General features: G+C 30.7%; 1 protein-coding gene across 1 annotated transcript; it reads right to left on the bottom strand.

Annotated features, from left to right (window-relative positions):
• Window positions 1–2: 2 nt before the first annotated feature.
• LOC149478931 (uncharacterized) lies at window positions 3–27366 on the bottom strand. The gene is made up of 8 exons (XM_089708920.1): window positions 27055–27366; window positions 12389–12464; window positions 7950–8132; window positions 6292–7652; window positions 5025–5840; window positions 3196–3390; window positions 2092–2213; window positions 3–1349 (listed from the first exon to the last, which is right to left on the bottom strand). The coding sequence occupies exons 3-8, from the start codon at window positions 8130–8132 to the stop codon at window positions 1111–1113; spliced, it is 2916 nt and encodes a 971-aa protein (XP_089565046.1). The 5' UTR covers window positions 12389–12464; window positions 27055–27366; the 3' UTR covers window positions 3–1110.
• Between the last annotated feature and the right edge of the window lie 386 nt (window positions 27367–27752).

The raw sequence follows: 27752 nt of genomic DNA, 5'->3' as shown, positions 1-27752 counted from the left end.
TGTTATTAAATAAGTGGTTTATTAACAAAATATATTTCAGATCATTCGATATTGCACACGCAGTAACATTTCTTTAGCATATTACAATTTTATTGTATTGCACAAATTTTATTGCACAGGTATAAACCAATACTAAATTAGAATAAAACCATATAAATGTATAAAAGATACTTAATATATATTTACACTTACAAACAATAACATCGGAACATAATCATATTGCGGATCCTATATTTTAGTAGTAATACTAAAATGGCTTTAGTGACGATTGAAGCAATTCCTAAGAATTTTTATACAATTACAAACAAAAATGTTTTACCAATTTTTGAAAATAACATTATTAAATATGGTTGTACAATTTTGTTTCCCCATTTTAAATCCCAATAAATAACCAAAAAAATATCTAAAAATTGACTTATCAATCCTTAAGTTACATTTGACTCAACAGTTAACCTATGTATAATAAACGTTATTTTACTGAATAAATAACTACATACATAGATAAATTAGCCTTTATACCTAATTATTGTCCTTATCATGTAAATAAGGTGGTATATTGATTGAGATACGCAAGTCATATACAATAATATTAGCTGAATACTAAAGTGGTACATTTTCTAATGTATTCAGTCTTTCTACGTAGATGTATGAGATTTTGCAATAAGTGCATCATATATTTTGTAAGAATAAATATTAAAACATACTATAAATTACAAATTTTAGAAAGGTTTATTACGTGTTTCATAGTTTCTGCAAAATTATGACTGTTATTATATTTTTATATACAATTCGTTCGTTTCTTGAGACCGTCAGGGTGATCCATCACTTTAATTTATACCATGTCTATTACATAAACCCAAAAAATGTTAATTTTAAAACTTTCATTTCAACACTCATACAATTTTTATTACTTTTGTAACCATGTAGGACTTCCTTAAAACATTTATTGTAAATTTGAAATGAACTTTTAGGTCATAAGATTTAAGATAATCTTATTTAAACCTTTAATATTTTTAATTATTCGTAATTGCTTTTGTAAATTAATTTAATACATTAATAATAGTATTAAAAACGAAAATCTGACGCTCTCAAAAGCAAAACGTTCAATTCTCAAGGGAAATATCCCAGCGTATCTTCCAAACACGCGTTCCGACTCAAAGGCCTATGTTCGAACATTCTAGAGAGGGGAACACTAGATGGGGGTAAGAGCGGAGGCCTAGCCCTTCGCCCCTGAGCAAGGGAACGAACGTCAGTACGTTGAGAGAGTCGAACATCTGCGAATAATGCCGCCATTTCTGCGGACTTTTTAACACTTAGAGCGTCGTGAGAACCCGCGCCTGTGCTGCGGACTGGAAGGATTTAATGTTATTAGAATAATTATTATACACACACATATTTATAATATTATTTATTTATATTTATAATATAATTTATTCCTAAATTATTATTATAATATATGAAACATAATGAAATTATGAAATAGGATATGCTAATATTAATAAATAAGTATAGGAAAATTCAATCTCTCGGACTCGAGTTTGTGATTGCAGTAAAAAATACCAGAGAGCTTTTGATAAAAGAATAGATTTAAATTTTAAAGATATTATTTAAGTATGAAATTTATCTCTAAAAATTACTCTGAATATAAATTACCAAACGTTTGAAATTAATTAATCTGGATGTAGTTTCGAAAGATCACTTCATATGTGAAACATCCAAAGTCGCTGACAATCATGCTTTATAGCACTGATTTTCAAATAACTTTATTCGCATGCATTTTGGATTGCACAACAACCCTGCACGGGTTTATAAATATATCATTATACTAGCGGTCCGCCCCGGCTTCGCCCGTGGTACCTACATGTTTAAACTATCCTATCTCTCAAGTTGGTTCGAACTGCACATGGTGTGCGAATTTTATTATAATCGGTTAAGTGGTTTACGAGTCCATTGAGGACAAACATTGTGACACGAGATTTATATATATTAAGAAAAGATATGTCACTTTTTTCTTAATGTTAATTTCAATGCTAAATGTTTTACTTTTATAAAAAAATTATTTATTCTACAAAAGTAATAAATGTATATTACCTGTAAGTCTCTGCATATTACTGGCTCTAGTTTTATTCTGTAACAGCAGCTCATAGTCGAGCGCCACACTATCAGTACTACGAGCTCGACGACGCTCTTCACGACGACGACTTGCTACAGATCTGGGGAATACATTAAAAAAATAAATATTAATATAGTATTTATCTAATAATATAGTTGTTTATTCGAGTTTTTTAGTATCAACTCTACTACTCTACAATACAATAACAAAAATATTAAAGAGGCTACAAATTTTACCAAAAAAATTGGTTGTCTGTAAAGTCGGTTTACTGACGATAGTTGAACGTGACAACGTCCGTGTGCTTCTTTGTAGCACGTTCCGCGCTCTCGCTTGCACTTCAAGCCTTACATGGAACGCCTCAGAACGAGGTAACGCCGCATGAGTCATGTTTTTTCGTGCGTGCAACCGGCTTTATCCAATTATAAGACGTTGTCACGTCAAAAGGGAAGACATCAAACATGAAAATATAGTGTCTTAAGGCTGCCACGATGGTATACCTGAAAGGTCCACCTATACCTTTATAGGTGGACCTTTCAGGTATACCATCATCAGGTATTTCACCTATACAGGTATACCTGAAAGGTAGATGGTAACGTGTATGACTGCCAAAAGATTGGGAATAGATCTGTGCAGTTTTTTGAGCCAACCTACTTTGATTGACCTGCGTATGCAAAGGTACGGGTAAACCTCTCCGAGAGGTTTACCCGGTATAACATAACGGTATTTATTGCAGGTGGCCAATATTTGTCATATATGTTTTAGATTTCTGCTACATGAACCTTTGGTACCTTGTAGAGTTTTTTATTGTTATTCTCCACAGAGGATAGAACCCACTAGGTGATTCATTAACGTAATATTTATTTTAGAGAGATAATTTAGAAGTTTGAATTTCATACAAAAACTAGCAAAACTAACCTCTAATAATGGAGATCGAGTTTTTACGGAGTAGTATGTTTATTTTTCTATGCCAAAAAATAATTTACGAAATCTAAGCTAAAGAACTAGCAAAATAAACTATTCGAAGGAATCTGGCTTAAAACAAGGCTTCTACCACAAAATGAAGTCAATAAAGAAATAATCACCTGGTCCTAGGTTTCCCATCGTGATCAAAGGCCCGCTTCAGTTTATCAGAATACGTTCTCTGCGACGGATTTTGCAAGTACTCCATACTTTGTGACGACTGTACCGCTCGCGGTCCGTTGCAGTAGCATTTGTTGCTTTCATCACAACTCTCGGAGTCGCAAGAGCAATAGCTATAGTCGCCTTCGTATACCTCTCTGAAAATGTAAATAATGTAGTTATAATACTTGAATACTTGTACTAGTATAGTATTATGTTATCAGTGATTGTGTTTAATTATTATGGGTTGATAGTACTAGATGTAGGTAATTGGTGAATTCAATGGAATTCAAAATAAACGCTAGGTACAATGAAATTTATGATTATGAATGAAGACTGCAATAGAAATTTCAAAATCAAATTTAAAAAACTGAGTTTATAATCATAGAAAATTTCATAAATTATTAAATTTATGAAATTTTCACAATTTAGATATGTGAAATTCTATCTGATATGTGAAATTTTGTGGTTGTAGTCTGTAGATATTGTTGGATTACTATATTGCAAAATTCCATGATTAATGGGACGTCTATCGTCAGATACGTCTTATGATAATAATTTGTTCCTAAAATATCTATAAATTACCTATTATAATTTAAGTTCATAAATATTTAATCATTTCATAATCCATAAATTAGATAAGACTGTTTGCCTAAAAAGACAAATATAATTAAAATACTTATAAGCCTCAGGAAATACCATTTTCTTATAAATGTATAAATAATAATGTTTAAAATTATTTGTTATGCATAAATCGTAATATACGGAATAAAAACTGTATTATTGAATTTCATTGAATTGAATAATCGTGTAAATTAAGTGGTATTTGTATAATCTATTATTATTTAATAATATTTTTTGTACATGCTATTTCCCCTTTTAAAACAGTAAAAATGTATAAATCAGGCGGGTATTAAATATGCGCTAAAAGCTGAATTTAATTGAATCCTGACGCTTAAAATTAACAAAAAAAATATATTCAATTATCACAAATATATATGAATGTAATGAATTATGTAAAGCTATTTCTTATCTTTTTATTGTAATTTCCATAGAAACTTTTCTTTACACATATGTAAATGTTTGTTATGAACAAAATTTGAACGAGAACAATATATTTTATTTGCAATACAATCTAAGAATTACGGAATATGGCCAATAAAAGTAAAAATTCGGATGAGGAAAGTCATATTAGTGATAATATAAATTCATAGTAAAGTAATTTTAATTCGGTTTAGTTACTCATGAGCCGTCTCGAGCCACAGACACGTCACGCTCTGTTTCCTAACGTATTATTTCTTCACTTAGAAAATCTAATAATCAACTATAAATAGCTAATAAATAAGGCACGCATTCCTTTGAGCTCGTTACAGTCCTCTCTGCTAATGTAATTAATTCTCTTCGCAAAGATGCACTCTTATTAGACTCGAATGATATATACGAAGCAAACGAAAGTAGAGAAATGCATGTGATCAACTTGTTCGACCAAAACCAGTCAGGATATAAATTAATCGAATTAGAGAATTACATTTCAAAAACCCAGATCTCAGCCGCATTGTGCAATAAGCAATAAACAAATGTCAAGAAATCAATTTACATGCCATTAGATAGCAACAGAAAACAATTTACTTATTCGTGTTATTTCTAAATAACGTTCAAATGCGATCTTGATGAGCAATAAAATTAATTGCTATTGCAAGATAAGGTTTTGTTATAAATGGCCAAATTGGAAAGGGGAGTAGTAATGCGAGAAGAGAAAGTGTGATGATTGTCTTAATAATTATTTACTTACTTGGAACATTCTTTGCAGTTTTTTCCGAGCAGTCTCGCCTTGGCGGAGTCTTTGCCGGTATCCAGAGCTGAACAATAGCACTTGGACTTGCAGTTGGTTTTGAGAGAACAGTAACATCTGTCCATACAGCTTTCGGATTCACATTCGGAGCACGAAACATAACCACTGGAACTATTTCGGTTTTGACATCCCAATCTGTTGCTTAAGGTTAAGAAATCTGAGTCTTCCGAAGAAGTCCTTTCTCCAGGTCTTGATTTCCCTTTCCGTTCAGAAACGTGAGCGCCTTTTTCTGAACGCCTTGAATTTCTTTGTCTCGTCGTTTGTCGTTTGGGAGCAAGTACAGGTGGCTCTTTGGGTCTGAACTGTCTCAAATCGTAACTCGATGTAGACACAGAGCTTTCTGATATGGGATCTTTAGCCTTCGACGGATTGGTAGCTTCCAACGCTTGTAATCGTTTCTTCTCTTTCTTTTTATCTTTTCCAAACGGTAACCTGAATACCATTCGTAGTCCGCTAGCACCTTTGAAAAATGTCCTCCTCTTGATTTGGAACGTGCTGTTCCTTCGTAACAGCTTTTTCTTTTGTTTCTTCATTATGGCTTTACTGTGTTGGAAGATTTCGTCTTTTGTTAATGTTACCGCTAGTTTTAGTAGGAATTCTTTATAAATAGGTTTTAAATCATTAAAAGACATTCCGTCCGGGTCGATAATGACATTCAAAATTTCATCCATCGAATGTAAATTTTCTTGCACTTTGAATTCGTTAAATAATTCATTGAAACCCAATGGTGACCCGCCTCCTTTCTTCCCATTGTTCCTGAAATTTTTATAAAATGTGTTTTATTATTTTGAAATAACATTTATTTAAGGCGAATAAATAGACTTTCTTAATAAATAACTTGTGTTAGATATTTTTTATGTTATACCATGGACCAATATACTCAAGGTTATACTTAACTTTTTTCTTTTTTACTTTTAGTTAACTTATACAATTATTTGCATTAATCTTATAATCGAAAAAAGGTAATTAATTATTAAAATTTTTAGTGTACAAGTGATTGTGCAATTAACCACACGCAATACACTGAAAAATTCTAGCAAATTTTTAATCAGTGCCTAAATACAAGTGCATAGCATTACTGATCAAGTGGAACGTTAAATGTGTTACATATCTAAATTCCATTATAATTTTTATTGAGGAAATTACTCTTCTTGAATGTAGCATTATTTAATGTAATACTATATAATATAATAATGTAATAACATACCTATGGCCAATAGATTTGTAACGCGTCAATCCCCCTGCGTTAAGGAAACTTCCCGACCTGGGTATAGCGACTTTCGTTAGAATATCACCAGTCTCTCCCAAAGATTTTCTACCACTTTGTGTCCTTCTAAGAGGCTCCTTCGAATCTGGGGACGGGGCTGGTTTAACAGGAATCGGCGGTGGTAATGTCGGTGGTCGTTGTATACTCTTTCGTCGCTCCATTTCACGAAATAGTTCAATTTTCTCTGAAACTTTACTGCGAACTGATGATTCACTACTGCTAAGAGGGTTTTGTTTCAGAAAGCTTACAGGGTGTGAAAGCTTTTCTAGCGATTTCCTTAATTCATGATCACGAGCACCATTGTGTTTAATCGAATCTAATTTAGCTTTCACCTCTTCAACTGTAATTCTTTTCGCATCCAGCGGGAGAACGGGTGGGGATGAAATGGATAGTTCCTTAAAGTTATCCATTTTTGATTGCTCCGTGAACGACTCACTCGCTGAGAATCCATCAGCTCTATCACTGTCGCCGCTATAAGACGAAGTGCTGCGTTTCTTTCGTGGAGGTCTAACCGGGATATCATTCGCCGGTAAACTACTAGCCGTACTCATACAACTGACTCCGTTTCGATTTTTCAACTTCTTGTTATCGGCGTGGCCCTGACGACTCATGTGTGACATAAGGGATTTGTACAACGTCGCCGCTATAACTATAGCGTCTTCAGTCGTCTGACATACAAACCCATGACACTCGAGTTGTTTAGCGACTCCGATTTTCCTCATCACAACAGCGAAAAGGGGTGAATGGGTGTTTTCGTTGTGGGAGAGGATATATTTCTTTTCAGATGTTTCCAATGACTTGAATAACGCTTGACGATCTATGTTATCAGGGTCGGTAATAAGTGGCAAAAATGCGTAGCTTTGCTCGTTGGGTTCCTTGTCCGTGTCTTGGACGACAAATTTAACAGCCGACCAAACAGCTATTGTTGGGAATGGATTTAATTGTTCTAAATCTCCTTTCTCCCCTTTGTACCTTACTTTCAGTCCACTCTTTGATATTTCTAGTCTGCCTGTTAATGTACTTTTATGGCGGTAATTTCTTCTATAGGCAAAATATAAATCTTTTAATGGCGTTTGCAGTCCAGACAGGCTCGTGACTTTACTCTGTAAGGGTGTAGAGCCTAAGTAGTGTACATTGAACACGTGCACTCCAATGCCTTCAAAAGGCCTGGATTCTCCCGCCATATCTGCAAACATTTTCTCTATACGGTCTTGGACTGTATTATTGATCTTCTTAATTTTGTTCTCGCAGTAGTCATTTTCATCTTCAAATATCGTCTTACTGTCTTGCGGCAAACTTATCTGTGGAAAAAAGAAATAACAGTTGTATTATACAGGCTTGCCCAAGACCGAACGCGATGGCGGCGCACTGTAGACGCCCTCTGCCCCACATAGGGGCCATATGACCGTAAGTCAAGTAATTCATTATACAGGCTAGTACAGGGAGAGATTAGTAAAAATATTTTAATATGTTTTCCAAAAAAAGACGCATATTCGATTCACATTGCTTCCATAAAATGCCATGGAATTTGGCAAAAAAAAATCTCGCTCACATGCAACATAGACAACCTAACAAGCACTACAGATAGATATAGGTACCTTGCTGTCTCGCCTGCCTACATCCGTCCCGTGCAGGCTGGTGACCGAGCGGGTGTCATCGAACAGCGCGTCAATCTTCTGCTTGTACAGCGAGAGTGAGGAGACGCTCGGCGCGCGCCCCTCATCCTCGCGACCACCCAAGTGGAAGCCGCCGACAGGTGTGCTCTCGTCGCACGTTACCATCTGCGCACGTGCATTGCTGTGTTACATCGCGTGATCGAGTGCCATCAATCAATATGTTACTTTGTGTCTTCGGGGGGTAAAAGATCTCTGGATAGCTTGATTTTATGTTACCAGTTTGGATAAGAGTGGTTGTTTTTATTATAGTATTGGTAGTATCAATACAACAGAAAATGTTCTGTAAATCTAATATGTAATTTTCAGAAGATTTAGATAAGTTATGATGACAATAATTGGTAAATTTTACTGCAAACAACAACAAGTGAAAGCATCAAGGTACTTAAATCATTAAATCAACTCAAATGTGCAATACGTAGGTCTTATGCATTACCATAATACTTATAACATAAAAGTGAAACTTTATTTCAAAAATTTTCACTCGACCATGATGTAACGCCGTTGTGATTTTACTCATTTACGTGAACAATTAAAACGCCGGTCAAGTGTATGTTTAAGTGACACTAGCTGGCATATTAAACACTAAAATATGTTAAAAATACTACTTATTTAATGAATATAAACAGGTTATTAATTATTATATGATATAGAAAGGCAAACGAACAGGCGATACTAAACCATATACACGTGTTAAAACTGTAACAACAATAAATTGCCGGTTTGTTGCACCTTTGAACTTGATTCGATATGGATACTTAGTAAAAAGTTTTTCAGAGTGTTTTTTAAAGTGTCAAGAGTCATGTTATGTTCGAAGGTATGGTAGAGCTAGGAACACGCTTTACTTGTCGATTATTCTAGAGGTACAATTAAGGTTACATAAAATATTAATTTTTGGAGAGATTATTTTTCATTATACATCGATATTATTCTATTATAAAGATTGAAAGTTTCTGAAGTCTCATAAGGTAAATCAGCCCCTCATATGTAATTGTTCTAAATTAGCAGATTTTACAGCATCTATATCGATAACATACCTATTCCATGCAGAATATTAATTTTCCTATAATCAGCTTAAGTTCATAATTTGTACTAACATTTAGTATTTTCCGCCTTTCGCGTCGGATCGCCGTGGTATCCTACTAATTTTAAAAATTCGAAAGTTTGTAAGTGTGGATGCATGTTTGTTACACTTTCAGGAAAAAACTACTGGACTGATTTGGGTGAAACTTTACAGTAATATGGGTTATATATTCGAATAAAACACGGGATACATACTTTATACGGGTTCGTACGGGTGGTATCGCGCGGCATATGTTATTTTATATACCTAGCTCTTTTTAGGTATGGTTGCTCTACAGCAGAAAAGTGAGATAGAGCTTGTATTTCTTAAGAAACTACTCGTTTTATCATATAATAAAATGACAAATTATATTATAATGTCTTTTATTTGAAACTAGCGGTCCGCCCCGGCTTCGCCCGTGGTACATATTTACGTTTTCTCTACATAAAAACCATCCTCGTACTTCAAGGAATATAATAAAAAAAGAATTATCGAAATCGGTTCAGCCGTTCTCGAGTTATGCGCGACTAGCGGTCCGCCCCGGCTTCGCCCGTGGTACATATTTACGTTTTCCCTACATAAAAACCATCCTCGTACTTCAAGGAATATAATAAAAAAAGAATTATCGAAATCGGTTCAGCCGTTCTCGAGTTATGCGCTTACCAACACATTTTGCGATTCATTTTTATATATAAGATATAACAATCATTTTCACACTTATCTTAGATTATTTCGATAATAAAAACATAACGATTATCTTCTTTGAACATCTTTCTGTTAAAAGTTAATTTTAGAGCTTGTTATTAAGTTTCACAGATTTTTAACAATTTTTTATAAGCCTACATACTATAACTGTAAATTTTGAATAGCTTTTACGACTTTGTAAAAATTTGGGATTTTTTAATTAGTATGACGAAGCATAATAAAACTCTGTTACTGTTCATTATAATATTATTAGGTGTGGAGAGTAGTTATTAATCTTTCATTCTACTTTACCTACTTTTCGCATATATATAAGAAAAAGAAAGTTCTTGTAAACATAACCTAGAGCTAATGAAGCTTTTTTAAAATATACTTCCTTAAGTAGATACAGATAGATACAGTTTTTCAAATTAATGTTCCCTTTATATAAACTAAACTAAATATAAAATAATGCGATCACTATCTAATTAATGTGTTAGCTTAGTCTATGATCTGAAATTATCTGTGGCTTAGTTAAAAAGTCCTACAAAAAGGTCAGTTCAATTACAACGAGTTCCTATATTAACGATTATATCTCCAAAGAAATGTTCCCTCTATATTAACATAATAACGGGTTAAAATAATACCGCCTATGTAACCTAGACTAGTAAGCAGACCAAGCTAGTTGTTTATAAAATAACTAGCTTCCGCCCACGACTTTGTACGTGCATCCCCGTTTTTCCCCATTCCCGCAAGAATTTCGGGAAATCCTTTCTTAGCGGATGCCTACGTCCTAACATCTACCTGCATGCCAAATTTCAGCCCGATACGTCCAGTGGTTTGGGCTGTGCGTTGATAGATCACTATAACAGTCACCTTTGAGTTTTATATATATAGATACCAATAGAAGATTGGTATTATTATAGGGCGTGGTAACATACCTCAAGTGAGAGCACACGTCAATTAAATTAAACCCAATGATTCGAAAAACACTCTAATTATTGTAACAATAACGAATCATCTGTCGATTGCTGTAATCATTGAACTCAAGGTGTAAATTATTAACTTGTCATTGAAATTTCTTCTTTTCTCATCACAGGCCTGGATTATAAGTGTAGGTTTGCTTGCACAATTTATATAATATTAAATCTGTGTGGTATTTTTAAAGAGGTTTTAGAATAATAATTTAAATAGGCCGTTTTAATGAGATTTTTTGAGCTAAAATGAACAATATATGTATTATTCATTAGAAAAGAGTTCTATCATTCTACATGTGACATTGGTCTAATTGTAATCAACCCACATATAAAATCGAATCAATTTTTTCGTACAAGATCAAAAACGGTCCTTCAATTACTATTGAACTATTCTGATGTATTGTATCGGGAAGGCACAGACTCCTGAAACACAGCGAAAGCTAAATATTGTCTATATTTTGATGGAAGGAACCTTGTTCAATAAATGATTTTTTTTTAGTTCTGAGTATATAAACTTTCAAGATACTAATACACTACTAATATTGGTAGGATCAATCAAGAAATTCGTAATCGCCTCACATACCATAATAACTCTACACTTGACTGGCTAAAACCTATTGAAGTCAGAATTATATGCACCGGAAAATTAGTATTATAGTAGTGATGGATTGATGTGTTATAACACCTTCCTGTTTCTCTACTTATTAATACTCCTAATGCTTCTATACGAAATTGAGGAAATATTATCATAGAAAGCGAAATTTCGTTACAAAAATAGTATAGATAAAATACACTATTTTTCAATAAATCTTTATTTGAAACGTGTATATATGCACTTTCATCGCTAAGTTACTAAAATATACAAAATATGTTCCATATTTATATTAAACGAACTTGCTAAGTTATTTCGAAATAGTCATAAAAATATATAGTATCTCACAAATACTATTATTCAATATGAAAAATGTAAAAAAATAATATAATAGATCCTATAAATAATCTCTTTATATTTATAAATTTCATTTCGACTTACTATTATAATTACAAATAACGAACTAAAAAAACTTTCTCCCATATATGTTTTTATTACTGAATTCAAAAATAATAAAGACATTTGAAGGTCTCATGACGTGACTGTTTTGGCAACTTTCACCGAAGACCGTTACTCCAGTGTACCGATAGCAATAATCAATTAATGGAATGGTATATGGTCTGTATGGTCATAAACTCAATCCGTACTTCAGTTATAATTTGACACACAAAACAGCGGGAATATATTGATGGGATAACAATAGAAGTCGTGAATTATAGAACTTATCAATTGAGTAACAAAACAATTCACTATTACCCAAGAATTATAGTAACTAATCACAGAATATGTTATTGTTATAGCTTTTTATATGAAGCAAACCTAACAACTATGTATAACTTTTTTTCCTGTGTTTGCGCGTGCTCCCAAAGTCAAAGTTTTGAACTATAGGATGTTCTTCACTGCATATTATAAAAGTCGCAGTCGCTGTCTGATATGAAGCGCATTTTTTTAAATATAGTAGTACTTAAAGAAGGTATTAATAAATAAGTATCTAGTTTCAATTAAAATTCAAATAGGTACCATAAATACTTATCTAGAACAATACATTTACCTCGTTAGCTGTTCATGGGCCTCCGGCCCGTTCGTCGCTAGCATTTTGTGTCGCTCTCGTCCGTTTTCCCGAAACACTGAAATAATAATAAATCTTTTTAAATTGTGAAAAGATAAATAAATTATTTTTTTGAGGCCTTAAGGCGCGTTGAGAGTAAAATTTCAAGGTCGGGGTCGCGACCTAACACTACCATCGCGTCATGGAGTAAGGCGACGATTTTGGTAGATCTTGCCAAAGAAGTTTCACTTCTGACACGTGTGGTCAGCACATACGCTCTCTTATTTAATAGAGTAGTTCAATTATTATGTATATTTATTGATACACGTTCAATAAAATCAAAATAATATGTCGTTAACGGTTAAATATCTAGAAAATTTTATGACTATCGGTTTAATACACCAATACTATAAAAGTTTATTTACATCTGAATATTTTACTAATATATGACTACTTACAGAGTTAATGCTTAATGTATACCTTTATAATGTAGGTACGTCTATCTGTCTATTCATAAACTTTTTCTATTACATGTATTACGATCAATTACCAAAACAACAATTAAATAACATAAGTAAAAGTTAATATATACGAATTACGCAACCATTTACCATAATAGTTAAAGTATAATTGTAGGCAATTAAGAATATTTCATAGTTCATCTTGTTAATAAAGACGGTTCACGCGAAATAAAATGTTTGATGTTTAAAATATTCAAATTATACCATAAAGTGAAAGTAAAAGTGGCACGTGGTCCAAATCACCGTTGTCGTAAAATACTCTGCATAAAAGACAAAACATTATAATTTACATAGTATGCATAATGCATGTCCTATGTGAGATCGATTTATTTAGAGCCAAAAAATGAAACCGATTTTCTTGCGTCGTAAAAGCTCTGACTCATGTCTAATCTTTCTGCTCTATTTTTTTAATATTGCATTTAAAACAGTATTTTTACTCAACAGTATTTTAAATACACTTCAACAATTAAATGAGCCACATAAGTTACATGTTAATCCTCAGTTTAAAATAACAATCTGTGTTATATTACCGTATGCGAAGTAGAGCAATTGAAATACAACGCTGAAAGCATGTTCATTCAATACAATGATTTACGACCAATATACAGCAATATTCCGCAATAGATTCGCTCAGTGAGTATCAATGTTTTAATGAATAATTAAATTATAATTCTAATTACGTAAATGCTTCCGCACACACAGCTTTACAGTTAATACATTATTATCATTGCTATATTTCGTAGTCTTCTTACATTTTATATTATATTGGAATTACCTTGGAATTACCAAATATGTTTTGACCATTATAATATCACAGATCTGATGAATTTTGACCTCAGATCTATAAATATATTATAATGGATGCAAAAAAATTATCAATGCAATAATGTTAAATTTCATAAAATTAACAATATCATGTGCTAAAATCAGCAGATTTTTATGTACATGTGTGCATTAAAATATATTGGTTGATTATACCTCTACGGATGGAACTGCACGATTAAAGTTATCGACTTTATCGATTTAAATTAACTTAAGTAGGTACCTAACCGAAGTTTTCATAAGGTAATTTAACTTTTCTTTTAATCACCTTGCTGTCACCCATTAAATGTTTTAAACAAAGAATAGAATCGTTATAACGCTAGTAATTTTATCAGCTATACCGCTGGTTCATGATACGAAATGTTTGTAAATTAAGGGCAGGTTTTCATTACTTTTCTGATTAACATACATTTTAAAATATCTAATTAGTACATACAAAATCATGGGTAAATTAAATGATGAAAGCCATTGCAATAACTGTACTTGAATATAAATATTTTATAGCCATGGAAGCTTTGCATTTCATATACATAAGTGGAAACATAAATCGTAAAGTGCGTTTTCTCTTAGGTTTCACAATTTATTTTCTTCGTTGCAAATCCTGTTTCCATTTGTTAAGAACCGCAACGATTCCTTATTGTTCTTAGAATTGAAAATGAAGTAGATACAAGAACAAAACTCGTAATATTAACTGTTGATGTTTACAATTTAGGTAATACACATACCTACGTGATATGTAGAGTATTTTCTATCAGATACCAAAAATTTATCCTTGTAATATTGATGAGCTTAGCTTAGCTATTGATGACCTTATAACTAAGATCGATTGAATAATTAAATTCTTAACAATTAATTTAATTTAAAAATCTTTATGCTTAAAACCAAGAAAAAACTGAGCAGATTCATAATCACATTACATATATTTTGATTAGTACAAATATATCATAAATTATTGAAAACCGAAGAACCATTTAAGATAATCAACCATTGCTTTGTCTAGAAACTCCATGATCATTTCTTGTCAGTAGCTTGAATGATTAATAGCAGAAGTAATTAGTAAAGTTCAGTTCAGACACAAGAGTAATAACAGGGGTTATGTTACTTATTAGTTGTTTAGGGCGCAGTCACATTGACAAACTTAACAAACGAAATATTTTTTGATAGAGCAAATTAGAAATTCTAATGATGGATGATGATGACGATTATTTTAAAATATCTATAGTTAAAAAGCTATAGCTATAGTAGAATGTATTCGAAGATTAATTGACTTTAATTTAAGAAATGGAAACAGCTATATTTATATATCATCAGTTAATTGTCCCAGATACTACAGTGTTAATTACTTATGACTCCACAAATTAAAATTCAATACTGTATCGCAAAATAATTACATACTAGTCATAATTATATACATAATATTACTTATTTTACAATGTGAACAAGTTAATGTACTCTTTTAAGATTTATAATAATTCATTCACAGTAGTTACCTATTGTGAAATAATATGAACAATGCAAACAAACAAACATAATACATATTATGCACTAACAAGATAACAGCACGACAAGTACGTAAGGTAACAGTTAAACGCAAATTAAAACTTTAATTATTATTTGTTTTATATTGTTCTTCAAAGCTATTAAATTATCAATTATATTAATGTTTTTATAAGTGTGTAAATACTTTTATATTTTAACTAGCTTTCCACCCGCGGCCTCGCCCTCGTTTTCAAAGAAAAACCTGCATAGTTCCCGTCCCTGTGGGTTTTACGGGATAAAGTATTTGAATGAAGGAGTAACAAACATCCATAAATACTCATAAACTTTCGCATTTATAATATTAGTATGATAGCTTTCCCATTATTCTCAAATCAGAAATGATTAAGTTTATTAAAAAATCAGGCAAAATACAATAAAATCATTTTAAGGCGGTACGAGTACAACATAATATCTTATGTGATCTTGCCACAATTTAAATAGATAAAAATCACTATATTCAGGTAATAACAATGCAGACTCTACCTCTAATTACACCTCTGCTATTTTGACCTAGTAAATCGTCAAAATTCGTGTTAAACTCTTGAACAAGAATGTTCCGTTACAACCATTATTTTGATATTGCGAAACGTTGAATCCCTAATAAATAGTGTGCGTCAAACAGGTCGTAACAATTATTTGAATTAACCGCACTTTTAATTTACGTAAGAGCACGTAACTGTTATATCTATGTGTGTCTTCGTACAGGTTTTCTATGTTCGTCCTATATGGTTAATGTATTATTTATTTGCTTTTAATTAATTTTAATTGGGTAAAAGATAATTTTAATTGTTAGTTTATGAGTATGAACCATTTAGAAGCGTACTACAAATCCTAAGTAATTCTTAACGAAAATGCTTCATCTAATGCTACGAACAGCTATGCTTAAAATGCTTATACTCGGCTACGAAATAAGATATAAGAACTATTAATTTTTAGAAGTAAATGATTGATAGATTAAATTATAATCCAGCTATTAACAACACCATTAACGTCGTTAAATATGCAAGCACCATATCAATCATAGTTAAAAATATTAATAGCATTCGAATTGATGATGTCTTGAAGGTGGGCTATTTCAAATCTTTTTTTTTTTTTATTAAAAGTGTTTCAAACTCACTAAAAAGTTTATTATTGCCATAACCAGCATATTATATTAAGCCAATTCATTTTTAACACTATAATATAATAGTTATTATTATGCAAATTTATTTTGATATTAATAAATAAAATAACTTTCCGTTCTCTTAAATTGCGTAAAGGCAAGTAAAATAGATATAGAGAGAAAATAAATAACGGCTCATAAATACCTTGTCCACTGTATTATTAAAACGGTAGAACATTGTTTGATTTAGTCTCGCTATGTCAAACGCTTCGAAGGAAAAGGATAATACTGAATGTATGCTGACCATAATATAAATAATTTATAATGTTTTTTAACCAAATTATATAGAAAAAATTTAACCGCTGGTGATCGATCGTTATGGAAATCTTTGGGGGAGGCCTATGTCCTGCAGTGGACGTCCTGAAAGGCTGGAATTATGATGATGATGATGATGAAATGAAATTCATATTGTTTTAGAACAATATCTTGATAAGAAAATAAGCTCTAGAAACACAATAAAGCCTCTACATAAATGTAAAGATATTTTTTAATTAATCTCGCATTAGGCTATCTCGCTACAATGTGCGAGTCGATAAATTGTACAAATTGGACGATACATTCAATCAAAAGATCGTATCGAACATATCATAACGGTGTCAGAACCGTACTGCCCTGCTACATCTCATACAGTTACTTTACCCCACTTACTGTAAGCACCGTGAATTTATTATAAAGTTTCACTGTCGTCTTATTGCTATTAAAATTTTCTCGTTTACCGTTTACACATCTTGATAATTCTGGTTTGAGATGTTTTCTTATTCGATTAATTATAACACGCGAACCAGGTTTAATGCCTTGACATTATTATGCGTTTGCACTCCTAACGCGATACACTTTTTGTATTGTTTAACCAGTTTTATATTGATTATTTTGTAAGAAAGTAATACTAATCATTGATTGAATTGTCTTAGGTATATTATAATTGATTTGCTACTAAACAGGAAAAAAGAGAAAACGTGCCTAAAATTAATTAATAAAATAGTTGAAATATGATGTAGAGCAATCATATAGAACAATCTGATTAACTCCTTACAACTTAAACGTAAAATAAAGGACTAGAATAAAGATATCAACTACATTTAATTGTTTCGTTAATATCGTCTCAAAGAAACATTCAATATACTACCTATACCCATAGAAAACGATACGTCAATTAGCCATAATACCCAGATCACCACGATTGTCTTAAAACAAAACCAGCTGAGCATAAAGGCATATATAAACATGTTAATATTTACGAGTTTTCTCGTCATCTCGTGACGTTGTTCACCCGCTTTCACTGACGCTCATTCGTCTTGATGATGGACACTTGGATGCTAAGAAAATACTGAATTTAAACACACATTTTGGGTTTATTGCTGAATTCGTACTAGTCATAGCTGTAATGGCTCTAGTTTAAACTTTCTATCGTAGCTTTCATGCAAGGAATAGAGTCTTTATTGCAAAAAATATTTTCGAAATTACCAGAAATTTTATTATGAGATGGTCTAAAATCTAAAGAAAGTCCGATTTAGAATTGAAAGAGTATAAAATAGTGTGCTGCTGTCGGCTTATCCTGTCCAGTGTTAAAACACAAACGTTATGATTAACTATAGTAATCATTATTATTCTAATGTGTGGCAAGTATTTCAAATTAAAGATCGTCGGCAGTCAGCAAATATGTATACGAACTCGTAGGTGTGAAATGCAGTCTACTTCGCAGTTCACTCCAATATTCAAATAAGACGCAATAAATTTTCACTTCGCACATGCTAAGAGAATGTAATGAAGTTTTACCGTCTGAAAATACCATTTGTACTAAGCATATTATAAATATCCATATTGTATTACATAAATAGCTACCGCCTACATCATAACAGCAAAAAATAGCAAAACAATTAGAGCGCAAATATAAAAAATAATTAACAACCTTCCTATTTAGTATTGCACCATCATCGGAAACAGGACCTTTGTATATGAGTAACAATTCATCAGTTACTCAAATTCCTTTCTGGCGTGAGTCTATAAATTATGAAATTGCACACTTAGTGAAAAAACTTACTCAACGTAATGAACCATATTTCTTAATACCTTAAGCAATTTTAAAATTATAGATGTATTATAACGTTACAAGAATAAAGTGCCGTTAGTACAAATGGATCGAGAAGGCTCTGAGTGCTGGATGTAGGTTTATATGTTGCACTTGTTCATTAATACGCGCAACGACCTGTCATTAAGTTCGTGATAACGTCTCATGTTATGGTAAAATGACTGAAAAGCACTTTGATGTGCGTAAATTGGAGGGAAACTTTTCCTCGTCGTATTCTATTCCTAGTCGTATATAGTGGGCGAAATAAAATTGTTTGTTGTTTGTTCATATATATAATTCAAGTTATTATGTTAGAGATCGAATTTAGTCTTTTCTTTTTCAAGCAAACTTAACAAAATCACTTCACTTCTTCACTATTATTAACTTGAACTGATTTCTAAAATCAAAATTATTATATTTTTCTTAAAATGCCTATATACGAGTAGTCCATTACCCTTAAACACAGATTGTATTTGTTCCTCATACAGGAACATTATACCTGAGAAATGTAATTTGTGCAGTAGATAGATTGCATCTCCGTCGAACATGACTTATGTATGTATTATATAAAGACATTGGCATTACGATGTAAAAGTCGTGTACAAGATGAATGTAACGTAAATAATTATGTTATGATAGCGTATACTACGTGAATACAAATCGACGTAACCAGATTAAACTCTAAACTACGTAGTATAATAAACTCATTGTATAGATAAACCAATTAACTTATCTCTAAATACAAATTTAGTGGCAGTGGTTGCCATATTTCTCGGAAAGGGTTTGAAATTCTAAGGCATATACAAATTAGGCCTGAAAATGGGTTGTAACTACTTTTATACACTCCTGAAACACAAGGAAGCCGTGGTATTTTTTATGATATAATTTCCTATATAAAAGCAATTAAAAATGCGAAAAATAATACTGAATGATAGTATTAAATATGTACGTATATCTAATATTCTTTGATATTTAAGACTTCATATACTTAAGAGCTAATATAATGATAATTGATAACGTTTACTTATGAATTTCTAAAGCCTACTAATGTTGATTTAAATAAATTACAGTATCAGCGTTATAGGCAATATACATTTTCTTTTTATCCGTGTCGGAACCAGTTAGTTATGCAAATCTCCTGTGAGGTGGATTTTAAATTCTTTTTTCTTCACTTTTAAAGTAAAAGCTTTTGCTATTAATCACGATTATTAAAAATTGTCTATAAATGTTAGTGAAAGTAATACTATAGAATGGCTAACGTAATATATTGTGTAAACTATGGCAAATTTTAATTATTATTACATCGTTTTGATGTTATAAAATTTCGACGTTTACCATTTATCGAGCAATTAGATTTAGAAAGGTTAATTATTGTTACGACTATCCTCACCAAATTATACTTTATTATGCTGTAATATAATAAATTTATAAACATCAAATACACGTTTTCTTTATCAAGTTTAAAGCCTTTTTTCAACATTAGTAAGAATTCCACGATATTGTTAACTATTCAAAAGATCAATGATAACACTAATTATTAATACTCAATTTAGACAAATTTACATATAGGTATACGTATACAAATATTTTTAATTTTTCTTGTAAGTATTAGCTTTAATTTTAAGCAGTAAAATTTTCTATTTAAAATATTAAAGGTAGGTACTCACTTTGTTAAAGAGTTACAATTTAAATTACTTTGATCGTGAATCGTGTTAAAAGTGACTGTACTTAAACACTATTTAAACAGGAAACCCTGAAGCGTAACAATCGGACAGGCATCGGTCTACGGAAATAGGTAGTTAGCAATCTTAGCATCTACTAATGATGTGACTAAATGTAACAACACTTGCAAAATAATTACGTAAACCACTTACCAAATTCGAAATCTCTTTATCTAATATAAATTATAAATAAAAAAAGCTTCGAAATCTCTTTATTTTATTCTAAAATACATATAAATAAAAAGTCTTCAGAATTTTACATTAAAAAGTCATTTTGAAACTATTGGCTATAAAATGAAAGATATTTTCGTCCTTTTTATAGTTTATCGACTAGACGTTATCTCTATTCATTATGATAATTCCTTCCTTAATGTTTAAAGCTCAGCTTATAAATTATCTAGGTTTAAAAGAATACTTTCTACACCCAAAATATGTATAAATAATTCATTTACAATAAAGTGCCAATATTTATATCTAGCGTCTATTTTTTTATATGCAAAATCATTTTATCCACAGATTGATAAAAATAAAGTATTATTTTATTCCCAATCAAAACCTAGTTTTAAATTTGATGATTCTTTATTCTTTATTTTATTCTTTATTCTTTATTTTCCAACACAATTTGGACAACAAAAAAAGATTGATTGATTGATTGCTGATGATAACAATTATAAGCCGTGTTCGCTATTTGCAGCCAAAAAACTATACGGACTATACACTGGTAGATACCTAATTATGAATTCAAAGCTATTGATATAAGATTACATACAATGTTTTTCATAACACAGTCATGTTAAATAATTCAAGTAGTCATGATCCATAATATGTTTCTTTCTATGCGTGTCTGTTAATTTTACATAGAATATGGTTTGTTGTTACATAACACAATAACGTTATAACATTATTTTATACGTTGGTTATACCATAAAAATTCTTCCGTATTCCATATCTAGAACAATTTTTGTTATTAATTTTGACAAGTTGAGGCATTTTAAAGCCATTTGCATTGATTTGCGTAGTAAGTAACAGAATTATGAATTGTTTAACTAATTAAATGTAGTTTAATTATTCATTATGCACATATTGTTCCACAAATTTTAATGGACGGGTTTAATTTAATTATTTGATTTAATTATTTGATTCTTAATTATGGTGCGGCTTTTGTTTTCTTACAAAAATGCACATAACGCACAAACAACACTTAACATTAAGGAATATTATGATAACAGTCACAGTACTTTGAGTCAATGAAAGCTACTTGCATTGTCTATCAATTATCTTTGAAATATGTTTTTTCAAACCATTATATCTCAAGAATATTTCGTATGAACCAATTACACATTTCAGCGTATTGAAAACCTAAAATCCCGCCAAATGCAATCTCACTATTGAATCCAGAGTACATATTACACTTTGAGAACGAATTGCTAGTTTAAAACTAGCAATTCGTTCTTTCGCACGTAACAGTAGTAGTAATTGCGCTGATTTTTCAACAAATTTCCTAGAATTAAAATCGCATTACGTGCAATCTGAGTACTCCAGGAGATATGTACTGCAATCATTTCCCGTCATAGAAAGCGGCATAGCTACGCAGTCTAGAATGTATATTGAATATTGATTTTGATTTATTAGCATTAGCTATGTTAGACGATGATCTCTAGGGAGTTATGCTCGAACTTCGAATATTATGAATGCCAGGACTTGTTAGGACTACTTTCTCATAAAACCTTTCGTAATTGTCTCAGGGGTGGGTAAGGTAGTTAGGACACTTAGATATCACATACTTTTAGGCAGGTATGTATGTACTAAGAAGAATCCACTAACAAAAAATAATTATAGAAATAACAGCTATAATAGATAGAGATCCTAACAATGTCAAAAAGAAAATCTAAACACATGACCCATCCGATCTCAACGGAAAAGAACTATAAAAGAAGTATGTACCTATTCAGTTGATGATGCACGAGTAGGAATATAATAAAAATAGAAACAACTATATGCACTTTAGAAAGTTTGAAAAAAAATGTTTTAAATAAAAGTTCGCTTTTAAGACTACATATATTATTAACATATCTTGTTTATATTCTTCATTTATCTAAATGCAATCTTCCTATTCTAAACAAGGTTAAACAATGCACACAAAAAATAAAATATTGTAATTTTATTATAAATTTCTAGAAAGAATTGACAATTAATGTTCTCCGTAACCTTTAACACTTACTTTCACTGATACAAAACATAACTTTTATTATGCTTAGTCATATACCTACACTCTATAGTCGTGAATAAATCCTTGACCAAAACTCGAGAGACGTGACACACAATACATTAAGTGAAATTCGCTTTTGTTTGCTGAAAATGCATTCTCCTTTGTTTCGACAATCATATACTTAGCAATTTTAATGAATCCAATGCAAACGGCCTTTTCCTTACACTTTCGTACGCAATAAAGTAACGGATGTATTTTAAAACCATTTCAGGAAGTAAGGGGGAATTCAAATTAGGTAATATATAGAAAATCTCAAAATAATAAATCATAAATGGTATAAAAAACTTAATAGTTTTTTTTATAATAATTATGAACAATTTTACAATTCTGAAAAATGTTCTCGATTTTTGAAGATCAAGGCTGCAATATAGATATTAAATTAATTTAGGTGATTATAGTATTATAACTTCATTTAATAATTTATGATAGTTATTTTATAGCAAGGAGGCAGAATAAAGAATGATTAAGAAGACCTTATGTTTCAAACTTTATTTGATTGTATTTATTTAATTCATTTAAAAGAATAAAACAAAATAATTATAATGATCATCACGGTTGCCATAATAAATTATTATTATTTTTGCATAGAAACGTCTAGAAATTGTTATAATCTTATTATTAAACAATCATCGAAGCTTTCAGATGTCAAAGACTTTTGGTTATTCACGAGTCATTCAGAAAGTGTGTTATATCTCATCTAGAGTGAATGCTCTTTCGATTTATTTTTTAAACGATACTTTTTATAGTCAATAAATGTGAATGGATATTTTAATTTAGTTTTCTTTAACACTATATGACCTAATCTAACAATGAATAAAGCAATCATCAAAATTTAAGAGCTTTCGCTTACTAGATATAAAATCTTAAAGATAGAACGAAGAAACACATGGTAGAAATTACCATAACGCGAACGTTGTAAACAAAGAACAAAACACACATTTTCATATTTTTATTGCAAATCAAACATATCAATATACATATATTCAATCATGAATGAAAATAAAAGACTAATTTTATTAGAATTCACTGTATCATTCTCGTATTATATTAACAATTTTGTATGCAAATGACTAGAAAATCGGCTTTATACAAAACATCACCTGCTAGGGCACCGTTTAACTATAAACGCTTTATCAATAAAATCTGAATAAAAGCTTATGTAAGATCAGTTTCGCCCAATTTGATGCATTTGAAAGTTTAACCAAGGTTTTTCCGATATTTTAGAAAGATTTATTTGCATAACAGGATTTAAATTCACATGCCTTAAATAAATAAATGAGAGAATGATTTTAATCTTTAATGTCGATTTAAATAATTAATTGTTAACAGACTTCAAAATAAAGGAGGAGGTTATCAATTCGGCCAGTATGTTTTTTTTTATGTATGTACACCGATTACTCCGAGGTTTCTGAACCGATTTACGTGATTCTTTTTTTGTTCGATGCGGTATGGTGTCGAATTGGTCCCATAAAAATTTTATTCGGATAGGCCCAGTAGTTTTTATTTTATGAGCATTTTTGTCTGTATATTTGTAAATGTTGCAAGTGCAAGTTTGAAGTCGGTTGTTTTTAACGCAGTTATCACTTGTTTTATGGTATTGGTTTAACTTTGATTAACTCTACTTTATTAGTTTTTTTTATAAGCGTTATATAGCACTTAATATACGATAATTGGTAGCGTTTAATCGATTTTCCGGTAAAGGTTTAATCCACGTGAATATTTCGAGACAATGGGTACATAATACGTATACGTGTAAAACATTTGTGAATATGTGTGTGACTTTAAGTATTTTGAAAACATGTATGAATGTAGAGCACGCATTTACTAACAACCATTTAAGGGTCCAAACATCATATATTTTTTAAAAACTTCCAATTTTATATATATTGACAAATATCTATCTTTCTTCGTAATATCTCCCTACAACTTATTTCTATCTACGTAGTTATATGGCACAATCTTCTTTTGAACATTCTTCACCTTGGACAAGCGTATACCAAATTTATTTTAAGCAATTTTTTATATAATACCATGTTTATGAAAAACCAGTCTTCCTGATACTTATCATAAAAACACGTACACTTATCGATAGCTTTTTATTTGGTCAATTCCCACGTAGTAATTGTTTGCTTTTACATGCTTTGAAGAAACAAATCAATCAATGTATAATAGGAAATCATGAATAATTCAAATTTTGTTGTAATTGCTTGTAAAACTTTTAAATATACTATTACTATAAAGTGCATTTAAAATAAAAATACTCGACCGATTCTAAAAAAACATTTGAAAGCCATATTTTTTAATTACTTTATATCAGTGTTACTGTGTGGCTGTGGCTTTAGGACGGACGATATTCAAATTTTATAATCAGTTCTGAAATTTTACACTGTGTTATATTAAATAATAAATTATGTAATAGCTATACAGTGCAGTCGAAATTAAGCTCTCTAAATGTATACAATTTTAAAGAAATATGAGATGTAAACTACGCGAAAAGAAAGCTTTTATAATCAAAAATATAGACTTAAGAACTTGCTTTCTACAAACATACATAAAGTAATACAAACAAAGTTTGACTCTATTCATATGTAGCACAAATATTATAATTTATGAAATGTCAAAAATAAATACAGTCTTTATATAAATTGTTAAATATTTTTGTATAATTTAACATTCCTCATTTCGTACGAATTTTATTCATCAAAATGAATATCGTTTGGAACCATTGTTTTTAACCTTCATATAAATTAATCACTATTAAAAAGGTAACATACTTGTGATATTGCAAAAATACCTATTAAAAGTATGACTGTAATATTTTCCTCAATAATTTGTAAATACGCAGCACTTTCATATTTTACATTAAGATTCAACGAGTAAGGCATTTACGCGAAGGCTCAAATTAAATTTCACTTTAATTTTGAATTTATAACGCACCTTCGGCTAACAAGATTAATAGGTAATAATTCTTGATAAGCATGCAATTAAACAATATTAAAAAGCTACTAAAGAGAATATTTATTTTAATGTTGTTTACAAAGCAACAAAATTCATCGTATTACGATTACAACACTATAAAATGTTGATACAATTTTATAGGCTCCTTTATGATAAAAAGCCTAAACAAAAGAACGAGAGAGTCGCCCTTTCTGGATTTTTTCTCTGATTGTTAGAAGCCCCGAATGTTCAAGTTGGACGAAGAGATAGACTTAATATACCTCCTGTACTTGAATATTCGTAAAAACTAAGCTCTATAATACAGTTTTTACTATTGTTTATCATAGACACTTCGTCATATCTCATATCTAAAAGTGTCAATGATAAACAATAGAAAAAAACTTAAAGAAAATTATATGTATGTACTTATTATATTTTTCAGTAACAGATCTGCTAGAGACTATAAGATATATGGTAAATGATCGCTATATGGTAAGAGTAGCGTTTTTTGCATAATTATACGCTATTCCACAAATTAAGTCTATTACATAAAAACTCCCTGAGTATTACTTTTGAGTAAAAGATTATATGCATAGAGAATTCCCGATCAGCGACGATGTCTTATCCAAAGTTGGTATAATATCATCAACCTTATGCCAAACTAATAAGGTCGGTTTTTATTTAACATTGAAATAAAAAAATATAGTTTAGCTACACGTTATGAAATTAAAAATATCGTATATTATATTATACCGTAATAATATTTTCAAATTAGCATATATATACTTAAATTGCTAATCTTTAAAGTTTAAACTATCATTTAAAGAGAACTTAAAGATATTTTTTTACGATGTAGAGCTATAAAAAATATCACAAATTGTCATATTAATCTCATGTCTCATCTGTATCGAAAATAACAGAATTATTTTTCTATATTTACTAATATTTCTTGTAATTATTAAGAAAACTAGGGTGTAAAATCTCGAAAGCTCTGATAAATTCGAGCTTTGGATCATAATGGTTAATGATATAGATATTATACATCAATAAAATATAATATCAAATAGTATCGTGCAAGAAGGAGTTGCTGGTACAATAGGTAAGTAGGTAGACACTAATATATACCGCATAGCGTGATAGTACAGGCTATAATTTATTATCAACAGACTAAAAATCGAGAAATTAAATATTTTCACGCGTTGACCACGTACTTACTTAATTGTAAAATTAATTTTTATATCGATTTATTACTGTTTTCTCTAATTAAATACGTTGAGCTCTATGATCTCCTTGCTTGAGAAATTTTTTATTATATTATTATTGTAGTCAATACTGATGCCCTGAAAAAAATTCCGCGTGCTGTATTTTAGCACACATTAAATGCTGCTAAATTTAAGCAAATGAAATTATATAATTCTGGTTTCAGTTTTATAAATTAACAAAATATATATTCCTTGAACACTGTGAATATTCTAAATAAATGCAATAATAAATTACATCACTATAAAAGAGTACATACAAGTTTAATAGATACTCTTAAAAATACTCATTACCTTAATTCGAAAACATCTTACATAAAATATACCTACTGCGAAAAAAAAAGTCTAATAAATAAAAACATAAAACTCACCATAGTATTTTGTGATGCAATATCCAAAATTCAGAACATAAATCCGCAAATTAAAACATAAACAAAAATAAAACGTTTATTTTATTTGGTATGTATGTACAGCACGAAAAGTTTATCACAAAAATGTATCACAACACAATACAATTCAAAAATCGAACTCAGTTCGCGCGCAAACTGTCATAGACAATGTTTTCTTTTTAACAAGCGGCTCTAATTTCTCACATGCCAGCAACGCATGCCGAAGGAGGATGTGCATGCGTGGGGAGCGTGCTTTGTGATCGCCGGACGATGGTCAACTGCTTTGGAGCTTAGAACACTCACAAGTCACAACAACGGTGCTATACTGAGATCAGCGATGCGCTTCATTTTGGAATATATGTTAGGAAATCGAAATTCACCATCATGTCCTTACAACAAATTAACAAAACTTAGATAAAATTGAAGGCATTCTGCATATTTTAGTTTCAACAAAAACGCTCTATTTTTGTCACCAATTAAATCCTAAATGAATAGTATCTATGGGTGATTTGCATGGGAATGCGTATAAAATATCTAAAAGTATATGAGGACTTACGATTTATGGTGACATTAACTTAATATTCAACATAACGATCAATACCATAAATATTTTCACCGTGAAAGTTAACATTTGTGTTTAGACACTTCGAAGCGAGTTTAGGTTGTGAAAGCGCAAAATA

The sequence above is a fragment of the Colias philodice genome, chromosome 21 (genome assembly GCF_061535455.1).
Source record: "Colias philodice isolate Cphi_HAF_F1 chromosome 21, ilColPhil1 Martin Lab GWU primary, whole genome shotgun sequence".
NCBI classification, from domain to species: domain Eukaryota; kingdom Metazoa; phylum Arthropoda; class Insecta; order Lepidoptera; family Pieridae; genus Colias; species Colias philodice.
The sequence above is the reverse complement of the archived record's forward strand: the minus strand, read 5'-3'. Positions and strand labels throughout refer to the sequence as shown.